Genomic DNA, 20,334 nt, shown 5'->3' with positions numbered 1-20,334 from the left:
TTCCACACTGTCGAATGCCTTGCAAGTGTCCAAAGACTCAATAGACACAATAGCACGAGTGGGAGGACAGTCATGTGGATATTGCAGGTTGTGAAACAGCCTGCGGATATTCATTCTGGTGGACCTGTCGGGGATAAAGCCCCCTTGGTCACTATTGACCAAGGATGTGACTACAGTGTTCAAACGGTTTGCCAATATTTTGGCCAGAATCTTAACGTCCACATTAATACGAGAAATTGGACGGTAAGATTCGCATTGTTATATATTCCTATTCACTAAACGTTTTATTTATATATATAATTTTTAACCTTTTTTGGTTGTCTTTTGGGCAAACTACGTTGAAAGTACTAAAAGTGGAGGACAAATTTGGGGCTGAGTTTCTCCTTTTAACCTTTCTTAGGACAGACGGTGTTTTAAATCTAATTTAAAACTTATAATGATATCTGCCATCACAGTACAGACAGGGTTAATTATAGTAAACATTACCTTTCCACCTCTTTCTTTTTTTTTTTTTTTTTGCAGAAGAAAACTTTTTATCTTTATCTTTATTTTTTATATATGATGCTGTGTGAATGTGAATTTGTAACAAATATAAAGAAGGGGTTATCTCAGTTTGGCTGTTTGCTTTATATATGGCACAAGTATACCCTGTACACTGTGATATACATGCTGTACCATGTACACTGTTTTGTACATTATACACCGCAAACCACATTGCTCTATAAAAGGTACTGTATGTTCCCCAATTCACACTGATTCTTTTGTGTATATACTCTGGTGTACAGTGTAAACTGTTCCACAAAACATGTCCGAATATGATATTATTTTAGTGTTTTTATTATACTGTACTGTGAAATACATTTATACATATCCAATTATTTATTTTTTTCTTTAGGGAAATCCAACTGCGGACCTGTATTATAAAACATTCAGTGATCCACTGTATGTAGCAATGTTTAAGATGCTCAGAGATACACTGTATAATATGAAAGGTAAGTGTGTATGCCAGACACATATATTGTTTGTTTTTACATTTTTTTTGCAGGAAGAAATATATTTGGTGTTTGTTTAGGGGTTATGACAGAAAAGCAAACTACATTTGGATGATTTACCTACAGCAATAAATTGGAGCTCCAAGAACATAAAGAACAAAACTCCATGACAGTCCATAAGTGGACTATATACCACTAAAATATTGCTATTACTTATTGCATAGTTTGCATTCATTGCATTGTGTACCGCCACATTTAGTGTCTGCTGTTATTTTTTTATATTCTCCGTACTGACTGTATGTTGACCCTGTATTGCCCGGGTGTCAAACTCCATTTCATTGCGGGCCACATCTGAATTTTGGTTACCCTCAAAGGGCCAGTTGTATCTGTAACACTGAATACATTTATCCAGGGCTTTTTTTCTCAGAGAATAGGTGCAGGAACTCAGCCGCAATAAAGATGAGAAGTGCATTATGTGCAGAGTTCAGGGGTGCACTGTGTACAGTGTTCAGGGGTGCGCTGTGTACAGAGTACAGGTTTGTGCTATGGGTTCAGCACTCTTTCACAGGCTGCCCACGTCTCACTTCCACCTCTCCCTGGCTCTGACCTCTGCATCACTCTCAGGGCTGAAAAAAGCCCATGGTGCAAGGGCCACATGAAATGGCCTGGCGGGATGGCTTCAGCCCACGGGCCTTGAGTTTGACACATGGGCTGTATTGGCTCATCACATACATGAATGCTAAACTATGTTTGCCTCACTGTACTGTAACACTTGAAAAACAGTTTAATCAAAATATATTCAAATGTCAAAAATTAAAGGATCACAGTACGTGGTCAGCTAGAGATGGTCTTGAATTCTTCTCGGTTGGCTTCACTGATACCTTGGCTGGAGCGTAGTGTAGTCATCTAGCCCATGCCTGGACAACACGTCCTTAAAGTGGTTGTAAACCTCTGAAATTAAAAATAACCAAAGCATATCTTTCTAGAGTGTGTACTTGCCCTGAACTAATACACCTAGTATGTTTTCTGTCTGCTGTGTCATTTCTCTATCTCAGGGGTGTCCAAACTTTTTTAAAGAGGGCCAGATTTAATGAAGTGAAAATGCGTGAGGGCCGACTATTTTGCCTGACATTCTTTGAACCATTAAAAGTCTTCGTCTGAGCACTACTACACTGCCCAACAATAATTCTTGCCTTTGTGGCTGTGTGTGGTGAAGAGATGAGGTCGGGCGTGTTATTTGGAGATAGATATAGATAGATAGATATATATATATATATATCTATCTATCTATATCTCTTTTGTGGCCCTAATGAATCCCTGAGTAAGGATGAGCTTGAGCGTGTTATTTGGATATACCGTATTTATCTGCACCTTCACTTTAGGAGGGAAGTTTCAGGGAAAATGTTAAATAAAGATGCAAAATAAGGGTCAGTGTCCATCAATGCAGTCTAATCAGTGCCCATCTGCAGCCTCACCATTGCCATGAATGCAGCCTCTCCATTGCCATGAATGCAGCCTCTCCATTGCCATGAATGCAGCCTCTCCATTGCCATGAATGCAGCCTCTCCATTGCCATGAATGCAGCCTCTCCATTGCCATGAATGCAGCCTCTCCATTGCCATGAATGCAGCCTCTCCATTGCCATGAATGCAGCCTCTCCATTGCCATGAATGGAGCCTCTCCATTGCCATGAATGGAGCCTCTCCATTGCCATCAGTGCAGCCTGATCAATGTCCATCTGCAGCCTCAGACGGGACGGGGGACGGGGGGGGACAGGGGTGGGCGGGATGAGCACCAACAGATTACATACAGGAGAATCTCCTGTTTACGCAGCAGCCTCTTTAACACAATGTCCCTCCTCCTATGATAGACAGAGGAGTCGTCCAATGGCAGCCCAGGAGACAGGACTTCCTATTACAGATGCCACCGAGTAAACAGGAGATTCTCCTGTATGTAATTTGACGGCACTCATTCCGCCCCTCCCTGTCCCCTCTGAGGCAGCGCCGATAAATACTGTATATATCCAAATTACCAGGGGGGCCACAATAAATCAGAACGAGGGCCACAATTGGCCCGCGGGCCAGACTTTGGACATGCCTGCTCTATCTGCATGATTCACTTCTGACAGACACCATACAATCCTGCCAGATGCCATGCCCCCCCACCCCTCAGCACACAGCAGGTGATTGACAGCCTCAGCTGTGTATGTTTCCCCCTGAGACCTTGTGGGGGGGGGGGGGGGAGTGTGAATTCCCTCCACTCAGGTCTGAGATTACGCTCTGCTCCCTGCTGTATGCTGTGCAGTTTGTGACATCAGATCCCTGCCTCCTGAACTGAGGAATGCTGTGTAAAATGTATGCTTTAAGAGGCTGTAGAGAAGAGAGGTCTGCTGATAAACGGGTACAATGCATGTAGGATAATTTTTTTTAATCTATGTGTGTGATGTGAGGTGGTTCACCACTGAACTGTGATTAGGGGGTAAGGATTTACAACCACTTTGATATTGTTACAAATGTGTGTTTACATTTTTCTTTGATTTTTAGAATCTGTGTTTTATCAAGATAATAATATTACTGATAAACCTCTTCAACTTTGCCTCTTTAGACCTCCCAACCTCATTTGTGAAGGAGATCCATGACTTTGTGCTTGAACAGTTCAACAGTAGCCAGTCAGAGCTGCAGAAGATACTTCATGATGTAGAAAAGTTACACAATGAACTTAGCCCTTTGAAGCTCAGGTGTCAAGCAAATGCTGCCTGTGTGGACCTCCTGGTATGGGCTGTAAAGGATGAGCAAGGTAAAGCTGTGATGAACAGTGCAGGAAAATCTGCTCTTCAGTGGTTTGATTTTAATATACATTTTTGTTTTTTGCCTTTCACACTAAAGGTGCAGAAAACCTGTGCATCAAACTTTCTGAGAAACTGCAGTCCAAGACATCCAGCAAAGTCATCATAGCTCACATGCCTCTCCTCATCTGCTGCTTACAGGTTGGTTTTTGACAGTCGAGTTTGCAGGGAGAGCACCCTAATGTCTAAAGGTTGATCTCCATGTGTTTGTTTTGATGTGGTAACCATGAAAAAAATACATATATTACAATTTGCTTTCTTTTACTCAGGGTATGGGGCGCCTTTGTGAGCGTTTCCCTGTAGTTGTTCATTCTGTAACTCCATCTCTTCGTGATTTCTTGGTGATACCATCTCCAGTGCTGGTGAAGCTGTACAAATATCACAGCCAACATCAGACAGGTAGGTACCCTTTAAACTAGTTTTTACTAAAAGGGATTCTGCATGAGATGATTTACCCCCCTTCTATACATACTAGTTGCCTAGTTTTCATGTGGATCTTCTGGATTTTGTTACTTTTATGCAGGAAAAACATAATGCATGCATTCCTTATTTCTACAGGAGCCTACAAAGTCTTGCACCCATGATCAGTGAATTGCAGGTACAATTCTAGTGTCCTGCAGACACTTTTTCAGCTCTCTGCCTGTACCCCTTTAGGGGCTTTCGGTTGGAGAGCTGGAGACTGTTTCAGTACAGTACAAGTGCACTGATTGCTGCACTCATGGGTGGCAGACGGGACTTGTAGTTTATTCATTCACAGATCTTTTGCTGATATTTAAATTTGGCTGTGGGGAACTTCAATAGTAACTTTTAATAGTAAAAGAGAAATCACCACTCTAGGATACTAATCGGAAAGTCTCCTCACCTGATCCAAAGCCACGGGTGCTGGCAATGCATGGAATGATGCAAAATGAAGGAAAAACTTTCTGGACAGCCACACTCCAAAAATAAATTGCTTTTATTTTAAAATCAATTTTGTTTTTTGATTCTAAAATGAAAGCAAATTATTTTTAGAGTGCGGCTGTCCAGAAAGTTTTTCCTTCATTTTGCAACTTTTAATAGTAGCTTCAGTGTTTTTTTTTTTTTTTAAATAAATAATAAATATATCTATGTGTGTGTGTGTGTGTATGTATATGTATATGTATATGTATATGTATATGTATATATATATATATATATATATATATATATATATATATATATATATATATATATATATATATGTGTATTTGTGTGTGTATTTTTTTTCTTTGCAGTTTTTGAAAGGTTCATGTATAGGTCCTGTAATTGCAAAGGAAGTATTTTTTATATTATATTTTTCATACTTTATTTTTCATACTGTGTTTGAATTTGACTGTACACACAACTGATTTTAGTTTTTTTTAGCTGTTTTATTTTTATTAATGTTCTCCAAGTAAATGTGGGAGCTTTTGAAAGTAGTTGTGTAATTGGTGTAACTGTCCAGTCTGTAAAAAAACATTATTACAGCATGCTTTTCCAACTTTCCCATATTCTTAGGAGGCAATGATATCAAGATTAGCATCACCAATGAGCACTCTGAATCCACAATGAACGTTATTCATGGCAAGAAGAGCCAACCATCTATGTATGAACAGCTGCGGGACATTGCTATTGAGAACATATGCAGGTACTAGAGTTTGTGGTTGTGTTACTAAAACAACAGGGAAAGTTAATGAGTGTATTGTTTGACATTAGATGAAGAACGGTGGAGGCGATGCCCAACGTAACTGACTTTCCAACCTGAACTAGAAAAGTGATTAATGGGTTTGGCAGCTAATGTTTTCTTGAGGGTGACTCCAAATCTGATATATATTTTTTTTATTCAGGTAGTTTTTATTGAAAATGTTCAAGTTTTTGAAAATATGACATTTAGCAAGACATATATTACTTCTGATTAGTAGTACCAGTTATATGGCTAGAATGCTTCACTCTCTGGTTTCTTAACAGTAATACTTGTGCTGACAGGAAACATCCATCTGCAGGCTGTCTCTGCATCGTCATCAGAATGTGAACTACTATAGCGATGTACTTGCTAAACCAACAAAAAGACTGGAAAATGTCCAAGATACACTCTGTATGGCAGTATGCAAATCCAAATCTGCTTTGGCTTAATGCAGTAGGGCAATGAACACAATGTGATATTAAAATTATAACTAACCATGGGAAACCTAAATAAAAATACAGCTTATAATCTAAATATTTTTGTAGGCCAATATCTGTCATATTAATTTTCTCCATTTTTGATTTTCAGGTGTCTAAAGGCAGGATTAACCATTGACCCAGTTATTGTGGAAGCTTTCCTGGCTAGTTTATCCAATCGCCTTTACATATCCCAGGAGAATGACAAGTATGTTATACTGCTGACGTATAATTTCCAATGTGTAGAGCCACAAATCCTTTGTATGTGTCATAGTAGTGTGTACTAAATAGAAATATTGGGCCTTCAAAAGCTTGTAATAATTATTGTCTATGTAGATTTAACAACTAGTTTGATTTAAACTAATACTAGAAAGTTAAACAGTTAAATACATAAATGTAGTTGAGGGCAAAGATGAGGAATACATTTAAAGCTGAACTCAAAGCACTAAATATATTCAATGGATACAAAGCATATAAATCAATTTTGTGTGTACCAAATGCATTTATAAACCCAGATATTACGTAGTGGTAACATCATCACTAATGATGCATATAGGCTATTGGGACTCAGGAGGTCCATCCAATACATGCTGCTAGTAGGAAACTACAGGGGGCAGTGGATACAAGACCTTTCCTCAGTGAAGACACACACAGCTGTGGAGATTGCCTGCTGTGTCTTACTTTTATACTTGGGATATTCACCATACTCAGCCTATACTTTTTATGGACCAATGAGGTCTCTATGGATACATCACTATACATACGCCATGCCTGCTCTCCGTTTGGCCTCTGGAGGGGTCCCTTCCTGACTCCGCCCCCTCAGCTCCCGGGTGAGACACCTGCTGCTGCCATCTTGGGGCCGCACTTTTATAGCCAGGGTCAAGCTCAGTGGTACAGTGTTACACACCCCTGAAGAGCGAGCTGGATCTTGCGAAACTAGGCTAGTCGGGTAGTACAATGCCTGTGTACTCTGTCCACTATTATACTTGTGTACTAATATTTACTGTTTATGTATCGTTTCAATTGGCAATTGTTGGTGCTATCCATGTATGTAACAATTTTACTTTACGCATGTAAACTATTTTACTTTACGCATGTTAAAAATTTTACTTGAATGAATTATATACTGTACAATTACTGTTATCTTTACTGGCGGAAACGTTACCCACTTCATTTAAAGTCCCGGGGCGAATCCTTTTGTTTTGACTATATGTAATAGGGATGGAGGTGTGTTACTGGGGACACCAGACCTTTCCTCTTTTTAAGTATGGGCTTCCCATCACTTTCTGTCCAGGTGACAATGATCATGAAGACAGAGAAGTTGAAGCTCCCCTGTGCAGTGTAGACGCAGACGGCAAAAAAAAAAAAAAAAAAAAAAACTGACCGTGGTTCTTACCCTTCCCATCTCTACAACTAGACATTGTATACTGGAGTTCATAAGTTGTTTCAGTTTGTGATAGAAATGCATACAGTATTTTTGTGACAACCAGTTTGAAGATGAAGTACAAAATGCTTACAAAAGTGATTTTAAACATTATGTAACAAGCTATTAAATATGTGACTTCAAAGTCATTAGTCTATATTCTTAAAGCGGAGGTTCACCCAAATTACAACACTGTGTTATACTTATCATCGCACTACATATATATCAAAATGCCTACTGATTTTTTTTTTATGTTCATTTTAATACCTTAAAATAGCAGGGTAAAGTTGGACTTCCGGTTTTGGACTCCCGCGGGAGTAGGTGTCTCCAGTTTGTTCCCCAACACCGCAGTGTTTACTGGGATCTAATCGCAAGGTCTCCTGGGAGCACAGATTCCTTCTTCCCAGGAGACAATGCGGAACGCCGTTCAGCAAAATCTCGCATACCATCACAATGGCGTGTGTACTTTATATGACGCTGTCCGTTGTGATGGCAACCAGTAAGTTTACGGCGCTACTCGCCGTAAACACTGCACAGGCGCAAGAACTAGCGGTAAATGCTGGGAGATCAGCATTCACCGCTTCCAGGAAATGATTGCTTGTGAGCTTCACAATGCCCACAAGCAAAATGGAAACTCCCTGAAACAGAAAATAAAGTTCATCTTTGCCACAAAAACCGACAGGCTGTATTTGCAGAAACCAAACAAGTGAGTACAGCTCAAAAATGCAAAAAAAAAAAAAGATTGGCCGTGGAACCCCCGCTTTAAAGATAAATTGGAACGAAAGAGAAATATGCCTAATAGGGGATGTATAATAATAAGTAGGATCGTGACGGTTGGGTTATATTATTGCTTTTGTATTATGTAATATGTATTGTATTATTTTGCTTTAAAATAAAAAAACAGATTAATAAAAAATAAATAAAGATAAATTGGATCTATGAATACAATAATCCTATTATGTGTTTACTTGTCCTAGTTAATTCCACAGAACCATGTAATCTTTTTTCTTTAAAGGGGTTGTAAAGGTAATTTATTTTTTTCCCTAAATAGCTTCTTTTTACCTTAGTGCAGTCTTCCTTCACTTACCTCATCCTTCCATTTTGCTTTTAAATGTCCTTATTTCCTCTGAGAAATCCTCACTTCCTGCTCTTCTGTCTGTAACTACACACAGTAATGCAACACTTTCTCCCTGGTGTGGAGAAAGCCTCTTGACCCTCCTGCTCGCCCCCTCCCCTCTCAAGAGGCTTTCTACACACCAGGGAGAAAGTGTTGCATTACTGTGTGTAGTTACAGACAGAAGAACAGGAAGTGAGGATTTCTCAGAGGAAATAAGGACATTTAAATGCAAAATCGAAGCATGAGGTAAGTGAAGGAGGACTGCATTAAGGTAAAGGAAGCTATTTAGGGAAAAAAATATTTACCTTTACAAGCCCATTAAGTTTATTAGGATCTAAAATCAGTTTCTGCACAAAAAAAAATAAAAATATTTTATTACATTTGTTGCACAATAAAGAAATGTTTGTATTGTGTTTTAGGGAGGCCCATCTTATTCCAGATCACACAATTCGTGCATTGGGGCATATTTCGGTGGCCCTCAGGGATACCCCAAAGGTGATGGAGCCGATCCTTCAGATATTGCAGCAGAAGTTCTGCCAGCCGCCATCACCACTTGATGTGCTCATCATAGACCAACTGGGATGTATGGTGATAACTGGCAATGTAAGTAGACATTCGGACCAACCAATAGTCTGCTCACTAAAGTAGTAAAGCTAAAATATGCTTATTTGTTTCCTTATTTTACACCAATCCTACCTGTAATAACCTACTCCGATTTTAAACACGGAGGCAGGTCATTTTTGACTGCCTTAAGGCTTCATGTATACTGAAGCTGCTAAACTCACGTTTGGGTGTTTTTTCAGCAGCCCCTGAACTTTCCTCAATGTTATCTTATGTGTACATGTACACTGAGTCATTTAGGCTGCTTTCACACTGGGGCGCGGGTGGCATCGGCGGTAAAGCCGAAAAAGGGTTAAAATCACCTGCAAAGCGCCTATGCAGCCGCGCTTTGCCGGTGGTTCAGCCATACACACCGCTCCAAAGATGCTGCTTGCAGGAGTTTTTTTAACGTCCTGCCAGCGCATTGCCTCAGTGTGAAAGCCCTTGGGGGGGGGGGGTGTTTTTCAGTCGCTGTTTTTAACCCAAAAGCGCCTGAAAAATGCCCCAGTGTGAAAGGGGTCTTGTATAGTAGGTTAGAGGCAGTTGAGGTTACAGGTGTTTTTTGAAAGCAAATAAATCGCATTCAGGACTGTCGTTTACCGGCATTTCAAACTCCAAATGCTTGTAAACATTAAGATACAGTGTTAAGCAGGGGTTTTAGCCCATTGTTTTGAATGGAAGTCGCATCCAAGTCGGATCATCATGTTCTGACTTGTGGTGCGACTTGTGCTCTGAAGATCTTGAAGGAGAACCCCACGCTAAAATAAAAATACAAAAAATGGCTTAGGGTCTCCCTCAAGATCCATACCAGGCCCTTTGAGTCTGGTATGGATCTTAAAAGGGTACCCGATGCCAAAAAAACAAACAAACAATCTTTTGTTTCCTGGAGTTGCATCGTGAAGTGTGCCTATCGCCCATTTTGCATGTTAAAATGGAATGTTCCTAACCTGACTTTTGTCTGTGTGGTTTAGTTGCACTTTGATATTCAGACCAGGGTTGCCAACCGTCAGTAAATTCGCAGGCAGTTTGTAAAATCCATGATTTTTACATTGATCTGTGAATGTCCATAGCAACTTTATAAAATAAGATTTTTTTTTTTTTTTTTAAAGAAAAGGTTCAACTGGCTGACAGGTACACTTTAAGGCTGGAACAGCCACACACAGGAGGATTTTCATTTGATGTAGGCAAAAGGTCTGGTATCTAATTTTTCTCACAGTAATGTCTGGGAGATCCAAGTTAAAATACTGAAAAATGTAAATTCTTTCTTTCTGAATAGATTTTACATTTGATTTCAAAGTGTGTGTTTAAACTGTAATGAATAATTCCCAGTTAAGATTGAAGAGAATGCACCCAATGAAATCCTTCAAAAAAAAAAAAAGCATTTATTTTTTATACATTATAGGACACAGAGTTAGGCGAATATTCACTACCTGCTGGGTTATACTTCATCATCAGGTGAATGGACACTGGTAGACCAAAGTCTTCAGACAGGAAGTGATCCCCTATATAACCTCTCCCATACAGGAAGGACATCAGTTTTTTTACCAGTGTCTGCAAGGTGGATGGCACGGTGTGTGAGCTCTCTGAGCTCCAGGTTTCTATTCCCACAAACCGTTCCAAAAATGAATCAAGGGATTGACTAATCGGATCCATTTTGACACAGGCTTTCAGGCCTAGATCAATGGTACCCGAGCCTCGCAAAAAAGATTTGAGATACAGCGAGGTTTTGCCTGTAAGCGATCTTCGGGCACTGTACCCTGTGGAGTGGATATCCTAGACACTACAGCACTAAGGCATTTCCTGCAGGGTGCTGTACAGGTCCAAAGGAGTGGACCCTAAACATGAAAGGGGATCCAGTCCTTGAAGGTCCTAGTGACAGGAACCCGACGTGAAGGGTGAAGATTGGGCCCTTAATTTCTAAGTGGCCCTGCGCCTGGACGTGTAAGTGAAACTACTTTTATTTTATTATTGTGTTGTGTCCCAGTGATTGTAACAATCAGTCAAGCTAGCTAAGGGCTGGACACCTGTGTGCAGTGACCATACGGGGGAGTTTTGGGCTAGCTGTGGGTGTTTGCAAAGTGTACCTTTTTGTTGCTTGTGTCTGGCTGTTTTTTACCTGTATGATGGTGCACGATCGTTCGTGGCGCACATGCGTTCGCAAGAGTGCCACTGTGCTCAGCAGTTTGACAGCTATGGCACATGCATTCGCAGGAGCGCCGCCATATGCAGCAGTTGTTGTTTGGTGGCCATGGCGCACGTGCATTGTTTTTCAAAAAGCACTGCCGACTTAGTAGTTGGTTTGTTTGGCAGCCACGGCGCATGCGGCTTCGCCGCACTTGCGCATCAGCCTTTATCTGGGCGCACAAAGATTGACGCACAGAACGTTCTGGCACACACAAGCTTATATAAGCTGTGTAAGCCAAGCATGCAGTGCTTCCAGGCAGCTGTGGGACACAGAGCGGGCTCTGAACAGGCATTTTCAGCAGTTCAGTTCCGGGTCACGTGAGTCGCAAGGTTTTGCTTGGCAGGCTAAAGGTGCTTAGCAGGATTGTTACATAGGGGCTTGGTGAGCCCTATTAAAGGGTCTCTCGTCTGAGGTGTGTTAAATCTACACCCAAGCACTCTCTGTTTGCGGCTATTGAATGTTTTCCAAAAAGAGGTGCGGGACAAACGCTACAGGGAAGGGCACACCTATGTCATCAGTAGTTCCTGATGAACCTAGTCGTATACCCTGAAAGACCAGAGGCTTCCAGGCAATCTGAGCCACTGCGCCTATCTGGTGTTGTGCCTACAGTCAACGCTGCTGCCTAACCCTTTATCATTAAGGATGAACTGTCCTCAGCCCTAGCCGGGTTAGAGCACAGGATAGCTGGCATGATTGCCAACATCCCAGATGGTGGCAAGAAGCGTGACTGATCCCCCTCCCCGGAGCCTCCTAGTTTGGAGCAGGAATGGGTTGAGGATGGGGAAGAGCTTAAAGCTCAGGATTCAGCGACGTGACTGGCAGTGGAGTCTGCTTCCGAGCAATCTGGACAAGAAAATATCCAGCTGATGTCTGCCTCTCAGTCACAGAGGCTTTTGATCCTGACTCTGACCAAAATGGTCTGCTCTGCCTTTAAGTTGCCTCTTGCAGCGGTCACTGAGCCACCTCAGGCCACACAGGTTTTCCCCCTAGACCCTCTGTTGGAACAAGCGGTCTATGATGATTGGGAACATCCTGACAGGATTTTTGTTCCTCCTAAAAGGTTTTCCCTTTTATATCCCATGGATGAAAAGTTCATTAAGAAATGAAGCATGCCAGCCGTAGATGCAGCTGTCTCTTCCTTAAAAAAGAACTTGACTTGTCCTGTAGATAAACAAGCTACAGCCGATTGTATCCCCAACAAGAGATTCTCTGGCAATCGGAGCAGATGCTCTGGTAGTTCCATAGAACCAATACTCCCTGGTTTATGCTTTCCCTCCGGTCCCTCTCCTTCCACGTTGGTTGCACAGGATTCAGAGAGAGGGAGTTCCAGTCATTCTGGTGGCACCAGCCTGGCCCAAAAGGCCTTGGTTCCCGGACATTGTGAGACTAACAATAGACGGGCCATGGACGCTTCCATGGTGCCCCGATCTACTGTGTCCTATATTCCACCCCAATTTACAGTCTCTAAATTTGACGGCATGGCTATTGAAGCCAGGGTGTTTAAAGGACCACGGCATCTCGTGACCAGTGGTGTCTTCCAGAATGAATGCTACAAAAGCTGTCACTAGGAAGATCTATCATAAGGTCTGGAAGACTTATATTGCTTGGTGTGAAGCCAGAAAATGGCATCCACAGAAATACGTGATTGGGAGAATTCTCTCTTTTCTACAATCAGAGGTCAAGTTTCAGGCCCTATAGGTATTCTTCCAAAGGCCCTTAGCCTCCCATTCACAGATCCGAACCTTTATGCAAGGGGCAACTCGTTTGCTTCCCCCCCATTAGGTCACCTAGGTGTCCTTGGGACTTGAACTTGGTGTTGTCTGTGTTACAGAAACAACCATTTGAACCTATTAAGGAAATTTCATTAGAGTTGCTGTCATGCAAGCTAGCCTTCCTGATGGCTATTACCTCGGCTAGAAGGGTGTCGGAGTTGGCGGCCCTTTCATGCAGGGAACCATACTTGATCCTTCACCATGACAGAGTCGTGTTAAAACCTGTTCCAATCCTTTTTGCCAAAAGTGGTGTCAGCCATTCATTTAAATCTTGATATTATTTTGCCTTCTTTTTTCTCTCAGCCTCGTTCGACGGAAGAGAGATGACTGCAGATTCTTTGGACTTTGTCCCGGTAGTCAAGGTTTATCTGTCTCGATCTGCAGAGATCCGAAGAACAGACTAATTTTTTTGTTTTACCAAAAGGACCCAAGAAGGGGCAGGCAGCTTCCAAAGCTTTCATTGCCACTTGGGTCTGTCAATTGGTCAGTCAGGCCTATGGTCTGAAACATAAAGCTCCTCCCTTTAAGGTAAGAGCGCAAAGCTCCTCCCTTTAAGGTGAGAGCGCATTCTACCAGGGGTGTAGGAACCTCCTGGGCTTTTCGCCATCAGGTATCTGTGGCTCAGATTTGTAAGGCCTGGTCTTCAGTGCATACGTTCACAAAATGTTATCAAGTGGATGTTGGAGCAGCCAAGGATTCGGCTTTTGGCTGCAGTGTACTGCAGGCTTCTGTATTAAGTTCTGATGGCTATTATTATTTGGCAGGGTGTCTCCCTCCTCTCAAGGCTATTGCTCTGGGATGTCCCAACAGGTAATACATTTTAGCCTGACTCTGTGTCCCATGATGTATGAAAAAGAAAATAGAATTTTTTTCCTGTATGGGAGGGGTTATATAGGGGATCACTTCCTGTCTAAAGACTTTGGTCTACCAGTGTCCATTCACCTAATGAAGAAGTATAACCCAGCAGGTAATGAATATTAGCCTGACTCTGTGTCCCATGATGTACTCAAAGAAAATGATTTTACAGGTAAATACGACGAAAAAAAAATCCTATTTTTAGCTAATAACCTGACCTCTGTTCATCTGTAGAATCTCTTCATTGTAACTTCACCCTTGAATAAAGAGTTAACATTGACATGAAATGACTTGTTTGTAACCATTAAGTCTTTAATGTTTGTTTTTCCAATGTTCTCTGCAGCAATACATTTACCAGGAAGTGTGGAATCTCTTCCAGCAGATTAGTGTGAAAGCCAGCTCAGTAGTCTATGCAACCAAGGATTACAAAGATCATGGCTATAGGTATGGTTACATAATTTCCTTAAATTGCCAAACGGATCCTCATTTGGCATGCATTGTGTGTTCTGTAAACCTGACGTAATAAAGAAAATGTATTTATTTGTAAATCATTGAGGGACACACGTTGGTAATAAGCAGTCAAGCGTTATACTGCCTTCTGCAGGGCAAATAGACTGTAGGTACATTGGGAACTGACAGCCAACCTCCTTGAGGCTATGACCCCTCCTGCGTAACAGCTGCTCAGAATCTCTTTAGCTCACCATACACGATACGTTTTGGTTATACAGATCTACCTCCAACTATGTATTGCAGGGACATCCCTAATTGGACATCGATTGGATAGTTTTGGTACATCCTCGTACATTAATCTAAAGTTGATTGTATGGCCAGAATGTAATTTGTATGGTGACCCTGAGTGTTTGTTCCCAGAAGTATGCATATTTCTTTTCCCTTTGCAATTTTTTTTACTTGAATTGCAAGTTTTTTTTTTTTTTTTTTTACAATCAACAGCTGTTGGTAGCTTAATGCCAGATATTGGAAATCCTGAAAGTCTCTCCAGATAGGCAACATGTTCAGGTTGGTTTAGACAACCCATCAAACCCCTACTGTGTCCAGTTATGGAAGGGCATGCTATTCAGGTTAGGCTGGCTTATCTGGGGATTCCGTGCTGAGTTTTCAGGGCCAGTGCTGCAGCAGTTCTCCTGTCCCTGTCTCCAAAGACTCACTGTTTTGAGTGGATAGAAGACTTTGCAGGTTGAGGATTTTTTTTTTTTTGTCCTCTTGTACCAGAGGTGTATATGTGCTATTTGCTACAAAAGTAACTGTCTCTAGATGTGCACTGTATGTGGTAAACTTTAATACAAGTTTGGAAATGCCTCCTGGGCTGTATATGTGTTGGGCTCTTGGCAGCTGGGCCCTGTTTATGCCGCAACTGCCATTTGAATCTCCCACTGCTTTTTTCCTTCAGTTATAACTATGCCAACATTGCGCAGTATATCCTCCTGGCGTTTGAGTCACGTTTTGTCCTGAACCACCTTGTCCCGAAACACCGGCCAGTGGTTCTGTTATACTGACTGGGCGTCATATGATGATCAGCAGGATAACATGCTGGCGCAGTGCAACAATCACTAATGCGGCATGTAAGACTGACACACCGCATCTCCGATCACAGTAAGAAGCCTCTGACAGAGGCTTCTTACAACATGATCAGATCATGGCGTGAACCAGGGTGTGTAAAAGTCTTTCCTTGGTTCGCGCTGAGAGGGAGAGCCGATCGGCAACTCTCCCTGTCAGAGGGGGGGGGGGGGTCTGTGCTGATAATCAGCACAGCCCCCATCAGATGTGCCCAACAGCTGCCAGTCAGTGCCCCCTCAATAAAGTCAGTGCCCACCACAGTGCCAATCAAAGCCCATAACATGGCCCAGCAGTAACACCTGTCCGTATCTGTCACTCTTCATCACTGCCCATCAGTGCTGCATATCAGTGCCGCCTCATCAGTTCTGCCTCATCAGTGAATGAGAAAACCAATATTTTATGACCGAAACTAAGATTTATTTATTTTTCAAAAATTTCCCAGAAAAAAACCCCAGAGGTGATAAAATACCACCAAAAGAAAGCTCTGTTTGTGGGAAGAAAATTATAAAAACGTAATTTGGGTACAGTGTTACATGACGGCGCAATCTGTCAGCGACAGCGCTGAAAGCTGAAAATTGTCCTGGGCAGGAAGGGGCGAAAGTGCCTGGTATTGAAGTGGTTAAAGGAGGAGACCCCACCAACCAAATTTCAGTCAGCATTTTTTTTCTAAAGTGTATTTTAATTATTCCCTTTTCGATGATTTGTTGTACAAAGATTAGAAACACCCTGACAAAGTATTGGCCTGAAGTGGTCTCTCCACTGTAATGAGGATATTGTATTACCTTCTTTTTGTCCAATTTACACCATGGAGATCGCTCTTCATTGCCTGGAGATGGTGAGGGCCAGTAAGGGTAGATGAGTTCCCTGTTCGTCATTCTGAAATCTCTTAAAAGATGTTCTCCAGCTCCAGATCCACTGTTTGTAGGTAGCATTGGCAAGTTAATTTGCCAACCTATGAGTTCCAAGATAAAGTACCTCCAGTAGGACAGTGAGTGTTTCTTTGACTTTTTGTCTTCCGGCCTTGTAGTCTCAGGTTTGTAAAGCTGCGCCTTCCTCCCTCTCTCATTTACATAGCTCACAGAGTACCTTGGATACGCTCTGGGGATGGCTTGCACCTGAATTTTTCCTAAAGCATATATGGACAAATTCCAATCGAAACAAAAAAGACAATATCAAACTGAACTATATTACAGGTGTTCTCAATGTTGTGCGCTGCGTAAACCTTTTCTTCTTAACCCGGTCTTCTGCACATACTTTCTCCAAGTTCTACAAGGTGGATATGTCTGCTTCTGCACATGCTATTTTTAGTCAAAAGGTTCTGCAAACCAGCTTTTGCTTTGTCTTTTTCTTGTTGGGCTGGTTCACCGGTGTTGTTTAACTATCCTGGCCCCTCAGTTTGGACTGATTCTGGATGTCTCTAGGTTGCTTATTACCAATCTCTGTCCCTCAGTGGGCAAAATGAAAAATTGGATTTTTGTACTCGCCATAAAAATATTTTCCCTGAGTTCATTGAGGGACACAGCTCCTTTTCCTTCTATGGTGTCATTCTCTCCTTGGTCTGCTTGCTACAACTGAGCGGTTTTGAGGGTTTATAGTCTCAAGGGGGGTGGCCTTTAATTTTCTATATGACTACTTTCTATTTCTCCCGTAGACAGCAGCAAAATCCCAAGTTGCTTATTACCAAGCTGTGTCCCTCAATAGACTCCAAGAAAAGACATTTACATTGAGTACAACATTTTTTTTTTTTTAACCTGATATTGTTAAAGTGGTTGTAAAGCCTGAAGGTTTTTTTACCTCCCCCACAGTTCCCCCTAATACATACTTGACCCCGATCCAGTGATATGTTAGCTACGCTCCTGGGTCTCTGCCTCTTCATTGGCTGAGACACAGCAGGGGGAGCCATCGGCTCCCAATTCTGTCAAACACAACCAGTGAGGAGGGAGAAGAGGCAGGTCTGAGCCCTATTCTGTGTGTTTTTATGGATGTACAGAACAGAACTCTGGAGCAAACATGCTTGTGTGCCCTCATAGCAAGTGACTTGTTATGGGGGTACTTGGCAAGGGGGCGAAGCCCAGAGCGCTGGCGGGGGACCCGAGAAGCGGAGGATCGGGGCTGCTCTGTGCAACACCCTTGCACAGAGCAGGTTAGTATAACACGTTTGTTTTTTTGTTTTGTTTTTTAGAAAAAATAACTAACAAAGCCTTTAATATTGCTTTAATAATCACAAAGCAAATCTTTTGTTAACCTTGATTTTCCTGTTTTTCCCAAAGGCCTAACCTTGCCTGATTTTCACAAAGGTCATAAACTTCCTGTATTATTTGTATTATTTGTATTATCTTAGAACCACGAATTTACATGTTATGGATAAAATGAACACAGTGTTGCTGCACTTCTTAGGTGTCCATATTTTGTAACTTTTATTTTATTTTTATTTTTACCTGTTTCCATTTTCATTCTATTTATTAAAAGCTTTTTATAACATAAGCTGGTTTTAAAGTGATTTTGCCACTGACATTACATACCTACAACAGCTTTTATTGCCCCCCTCTTTTATCAAATGCCAGTTGATTCTGAAAAGACAAAGCGCGAATACATCTGGGTAGTGTCTAAGAAGGCCCACTCCCTCTCCTTCCTCCCTGAATCATTCCCATTGTCCCATCACTATGACAGGTTAGAAATGTGTAGGACTGGAGAGGGAGGCTAGCTAGCTCCACAAAGACCAGGAAGTGTTGGGGCATGCCTGGCAAAAAAAGCCTGGCATTTAGGTATAGAATGGGCAATGTACACTGCTTTGGATATTTGCAGGCACTTTATACCTGCTAGCAGCTAAGTTTGACACTTCTCCATCCATTCTGTTTACAGACACTGTTCCTTGGCTGTCATAAACGCACTGGCAAACATTGCGGCCAACATCCAGGGAGAACAGCTGGTGGATGAGCTTTTGATGAACCTATTGGAGCTGTTTGTGCAGTTGGGGCTAGAGGGAAAACGGGCCAGTGAAAGAGCCAGTGAAAAAGGCCCAGCACTAAAGGTGAGTTTGAGGATTTGATTAGAGCATTGATGGTATCCATTATGGCACTATCAATAGTCTTTTTTATATTTATTAAGTAATCTACATAAAGAACATGTTTATAAAGTCTAGTAATTTAGGCGGCAGCTTATACTGTCTGAATTTCATCAATTCTGTATGTTTAGTTTTCAGTTAAAGCAGAGGTCTGCACAAAAATTGACCCTCCGCTGTCCGGATTCCTCCTCTCCTGCGGTGTCACATTTGGCACCTTTTAGGGGGAGGGGGGCGCAGAAACCTGTCTAAGACAGGTATTTGCACCCACTTCCGGGCATAGACCCCTGCATTATCTGTGGGAGTTTATGCCACGTCCGGCGCCCTTCTCCCCCCGCTGTCTTCTGAGAGACACATGGGTCTTTGGCATTGCGCAGCGCAAAGTGCAGTAGGGAACCAGGAAGTGAAGCCGCAAGGCTTCATTTCCTCATTCCCTTATTGAAAATGGCAACAGCAGCACCCTAGATCCGCGCTAAGGCAAAATACAGAATACTTGAAATATGGTAAAGCAATAGTGCAGCGCTCTAGTACTCAATTAACACATGCAATTGAACTTTAGTAATCCATTAAGTAAAAAAAAAGTGAAATATGAAAAGGGATCAAACAAAGTCCAGAAAAAATAGAAAACATCAATTTCAGTGATCCCACATCTGTGATGGAAACAGGAGACTCTAATGCCACGTACACACTATCATTTTTCGGCATGAAAAAAACGATGGCCCAGATTCAGGTACATTTGCGCAATATTTGCGGGGAAGCAGGGCAAAATCGATTTTGCCCTGCGCCCCCGCAAATATTTTGCGCTGCCCTCGATTCACGGAGCAGTAGCTCCGTAAATTGCGAGGGCGCGCCGGCAAAATTGCCCGGCGTAAGCGCGCGCAATGTAAATGATCCCGGCGGGAATCATTTAAATTAGGCGCGCTCCCGCACCGAGCTTACAGCGCATGCTCCGTTGGGAAACTTTCCCGACGTGCATTGCGGAAAATGACGTCACAAGGACGTCATTTGCTTCAAAGTGAACGTGAATGGCGTCCAGCGCCATTCACGAATCACTTACGCAAACGACGTGAAATTCAAATTTCACGTCGCGGGAGCGGCGGCTATACTTTAGCATTGGCTGCCCCTACTATTAGAAGGGGCAGTCTTGCGCTAAAGTTGCCGTACGGAAACTCCGTACCTGGCTTGCGCAGGGCCCGCGCAAGTTTGTGAATCAGTGGTAGTATGCAATTTGCATACTACACGCTGATCACAATGGGAGCGCCCCCTAGCGGCCCACGCAAGAATGCAGCCTAAAATCTGCATGGCATAAGAGCCTTATGCCGCGCAGATTTTAGGCTGCAGTCGGTGTAACAAGGTTCCTGAATCAGGAGCACTCGTTACACCGGAGCAAGTAAGCAATTGCGCCGTGTAACCTATGGTAAGGGGTGTTGTTTCCACCCCTGGGCATCAGATGGCGCTAGAGGGGTTCTGGCAGAGCCACTCTTCCCCAGCAGCCAATTAGAGGAGTTTTCCCTCGTGGAGCATGCTGGGAAGGGGTATATCTGTGACAGACACCATCTTTATTGGTTCTTCCGCGGGTTCCAGGTGCGGCATCCACCTTTAGGGTGCGCGCATCCAACGGACCCCGGCGATGGCCTTCCAGGCCGGGGTCGCATGCTACGCGGAGCTCCAAACTGCTGAGAGGGGCCCCAGTGACTTACTGGGTCCCCCAAATTACTGAGAAGATCCCAGGCTGGGTGCCGCTCGATTGGG

The 20,334-nt window shown here is 42.6% G+C and overlaps 1 protein-coding gene across 2 annotated transcripts in view; it reads left to right on the top strand.

Annotated features, from left to right (window-relative positions):
* PI4KA (phosphatidylinositol 4-kinase alpha) overlaps positions 1-20,334 on the top strand; it is a 163,742-nt gene that overhangs the window by 45,212 nt on the left and 98,196 nt on the right. For both annotated transcript variants that reach the window (XM_040348472.1, XM_040348480.1), the window contains exons 10-18: positions 896-992; positions 3,597-3,788; positions 3,878-3,978; positions 4,107-4,236; positions 5,353-5,482; positions 6,107-6,202; positions 8,954-9,137; positions 14,290-14,390; positions 18,384-18,552. In XM_040348472.1, coding sequence (XP_040204406.1) covers positions 896-992; positions 3,597-3,788; positions 3,878-3,978; positions 4,107-4,236; positions 5,353-5,482; positions 6,107-6,202; positions 8,954-9,137; positions 14,290-14,390; positions 18,384-18,552 — 1,200 coding nt within the window. The remainder of the gene's footprint in view (positions 1-895; positions 993-3,596; positions 3,789-3,877; positions 3,979-4,106; positions 4,237-5,352; positions 5,483-6,106; positions 6,203-8,953; positions 9,138-14,289; positions 14,391-18,383; positions 18,553-20,334) is intronic.

This window comes from Rana temporaria, chromosome 1, assembly GCF_905171775.1.
Source record: "Rana temporaria chromosome 1, aRanTem1.1, whole genome shotgun sequence".
NCBI lineage: Eukaryota > Metazoa > Chordata > Amphibia > Anura > Ranidae > Rana > Rana temporaria.
Note: the sequence above shows the minus strand (reverse complement) of the source record. Positions and strands in the feature narration are given on the sequence as shown.